Source organism: Coregonus lavaretus (assembly GCF_964263955.1).
Source record: "Coregonus lavaretus genome assembly, contig: HAP1_SCAFFOLD_1362, whole genome shotgun sequence".
In the NCBI taxonomy this organism is placed as follows: Eukaryota; Metazoa; Chordata; class Actinopteri; order Salmoniformes; family Salmonidae; genus Coregonus; species Coregonus lavaretus.
This window is the reverse complement of record NW_028163696.1, coordinates 130001-131265: the sequence shown is the minus strand read 5'-3', so window position 1 is coordinate 131265 and position 1265 is coordinate 130001. Positions and strand designations below refer to the sequence as shown.

The 1265-nt window shown below is 43.2% G+C and overlaps 1 protein-coding gene across 1 annotated transcript in view; it reads left to right on the top strand.

Annotated features, from left to right (window-relative positions):
- Positions 1–225: 225 nt before the first annotated feature.
- Positions 226–1265, top strand: part of LOC311117860 (sodium- and chloride-dependent GABA transporter 2-like) — a gene marked incomplete at both ends in the record, with an annotated part of 16167 nt that continues 15127 nt past the window's right edge. The window contains one exon of the mRNA XM_084192765.1: positions 226–360. Coding sequence (XP_084048891.1) covers positions 226–360 — 135 coding nt within the window. The remainder of the gene's footprint in view (positions 361–1265) is intronic.

Genomic DNA, 1265 nt, shown 5'->3' with positions numbered 1-1265 from the left:
GTAGCTAAAGAACATGTTCTAACTACTGTACAGCAATAATGCATCATCACACAACTGAAATGTCAATAAGCATTTCCTTGGTCTATTCACACAAAATGTTTTGCCATTCATCTCAGTGGCTTTATCTTTTTATCCTTCCTGCTGTTCTATTGGACCATTTACCATAGCAACACACCTTTCATACAGGAAACACTCTTCCTCATTGGTGTTTCTAACCCTCCGCAGGTGTCTTCTTTATCCCCTACTTTGTTTTCCTCTTCTTCTGTGGTATCCCTGTGTTCTTCCTGGAGACGGCATTGGGCCAGTACACCAGCGAGGGCGGGGTCACAGCCTGGAGGAAGATATGTCCCATGTTCGAAGGTGATCACTCTGTCTGCTCCTCACATTATTACATTATGGGCCAGTTTTCCAAACACTGATTTAGCCTATGGTGAATCTTCCAGTCAGGTCTCCCGTGATACAAGTCAGTATTCAACGTCTATCCATGTCTGAGGACATTGGGAGACGATGTGGAAATCGGCCACTAGGGGCAACAGTGAGCGCTGTTACCTTCAAGTAGGTTTCGGTTTTGCTGGTTTTGCTAGTTTTGCTAGGGCGTTTGTCTACGGGGATGGTGGATGGGCATAAGCATCTGCCTCTGGTTCCAAAAGGTGCATGTTCCAATCCAGTCATAGAAAGGGGTATTTCATATTTTTGTTTTAAGCCTAACCCAAACCTTAACCCTAACCTTAACCATTTGGAGTTAATGCCTAACCTTAAGAATTCGGAGTTAATGCCTAAACCTAACCCTAACCTTAAAATGTGAAGTTAATGACTAAACTTAACCTTAAACACTTCGACATTTGACGTTTGGAACAACTTCGAAATTTGACGTTTGAAAAACATGGATGAAAGTCTAATTCTGACGTAAGACTGTGAGAGCTTGTAGTAGTCTTCATTATTAATAGATGTAAAGTCCCCTGTTTTGGAGACCTGCGTGGTTCTGGTACTGTTTCCAACGGACATTTTCACTTATAAATCGATCTGTGGACACCATAGGTCGAAATGGCTTGCATTGAGCAGTAGCCCTGATTCTCACAGACACAGGAGTATGTCTCTTTTACCTGTGTGAAACAGGATGTGAAATCTGACACCACTTGAAGCTGGGGTGACCCTCCTACCATTTCATTCGCTATTCCGACTGTCCATCAACTCCTGGCTGAACCCTACATCACAGCCACTAACAACGCATATGCCTGGAAGAATAATATGAGATGAAAGGCGAG